Here is a 1,415-nt window from a genome sequence, read left to right as displayed (position 1 = left end):
CCTGAGAGACACCGTAGAAACTCCTTTGTGTTTGGAAGTGGGGGGTGGGGGTGGGGGGAGGACCAGGGAGGATGATTCAACCACTCAACCACTAGATGTCACTGAAAACAACAAATCCTACACACTGTGCCTTTAACCTGCATTTGTGGATGGCACAGTGAACTGTTTGTGGATAAGGATTTGTGGAAGTGTTACAGAGCCCAAAAGCTTGGAGATTTCTCCAAATTCTTAAGCTTTTTTAAATAAACAGAAGATGATATTCAAAGTTGTCTAGTTTTTAGCATTATTCTGGCAGGTTCCACTATTAGGCAGTTTTTCACAGACTGCTGAACCTCTGCCTTTTGCTCTTTTTCTTTATCTCCAATACTTTCATTGACCTGATGCCAATGAACCTAATTACAAAATGCTCCTCCATCTGTTTTTTATTTGTACCACTTATTTTATGTGTACTATGTTGCATTGTGAAGAAAATATGGGTTAATGAGAATTGTAAATTATTGTATTCTGTTTTTGTTTAATTTTAAACATCTCAACCTTTTGGAATTGGGCTTATATTTGAAAATTAAAAAAACTACAGCTTCATTCAGGATCTAAAATGCAAAAAAAAAAGATAGCTGTACATTTGTCATACACAGACTGTATGGCTTTATAAAATCTAAATTTAAAAAAAGAAGAAGCTCGTGCTGGTAAGAGAAACCCAATGCTCCACTTCAAGTATATTAACAAAACATACTAAATAAAAATAATGTGGTAGGAAATCATTTCAGCACCTAAAAACAGAGTTTTGTCTTTTTGCCTGAGCTAGTTTGGTTTCTGTTTCAATCAGCACTTTGTCATGTTGTTAAGTCAAAGGTTGTTGATTAGGAAATCCTGTTGTTCAACTGTCCAGGATATTTTTCAAACCTCCTCTCTGCCTCCTCACTGAGGGCATCACCTGCAGGGGATTGTGAACAAAAGAAGTTGTACGGTTTTAGGAACATGTGTTAAATATAACTGGATAGTTGTGTTTCTGACTGCTTACCAATGTGGCAGTTATGGAACCAGATCCGATGCCCGTCATATTTGCAGTTACATTTCATGGCGTTGTTGGTGAAGTCGCTCTCAGCCACTTCGTGATTTGGATTGATCACAACCTGAAACATAAAGTAAAACATTTGGGGAGTGTAAAAACATTTCAGGGATTACATTAAACATTAAAGGGATCCCTGATTAGTTGTAACATTAGACTTTATTTGATAAACATTTATTTTAAGTGTAACATAAAGACTGTAWAAATACTGTAGGATGTTYAGTATTTATMATTTTTAAGTTTAAAAATGTATTACACGGACGGGGCCATTTTATTTACACATAAAGCATTCTGGGTAAATGATGACATCAACTAGGTCATCTGTGCGAGGCTGCTAGCGAGCTAT

General features: G+C 36.3%; 1 protein-coding gene across 1 annotated transcript in view; it reads right to left on the bottom strand.

Moving 5' to 3' along the window:
* Positions 1 to 422: 422 nt before the first annotated feature.
* loxl3b (lysyl oxidase-like 3b) overlaps positions 423 to 1,415 on the bottom strand; it is a gene marked incomplete in the record, with an annotated part of 41,898 nt that continues 40,905 nt past the window's right edge. The window contains 2 exon segments of the mRNA XM_014018024.1: positions 423 to 934; positions 1,022 to 1,133. Coding sequence (XP_013873478.1) covers positions 861 to 934; positions 1,022 to 1,133 — 186 coding nt within the window.

The sequence above is a fragment of the Austrofundulus limnaeus genome, unplaced genomic scaffold, assembly GCF_001266775.1.
Source record: "Austrofundulus limnaeus strain Quisiro unplaced genomic scaffold, Austrofundulus_limnaeus-1.0 Scaffold181, whole genome shotgun sequence".
Taxonomy (NCBI): Eukaryota; Metazoa; Chordata; class Actinopteri; order Cyprinodontiformes; family Rivulidae; genus Austrofundulus; species Austrofundulus limnaeus.
The sequence above is the reverse complement of the archived record's forward strand: the minus strand, read 5'-3'. Positions and strand labels throughout refer to the sequence as shown.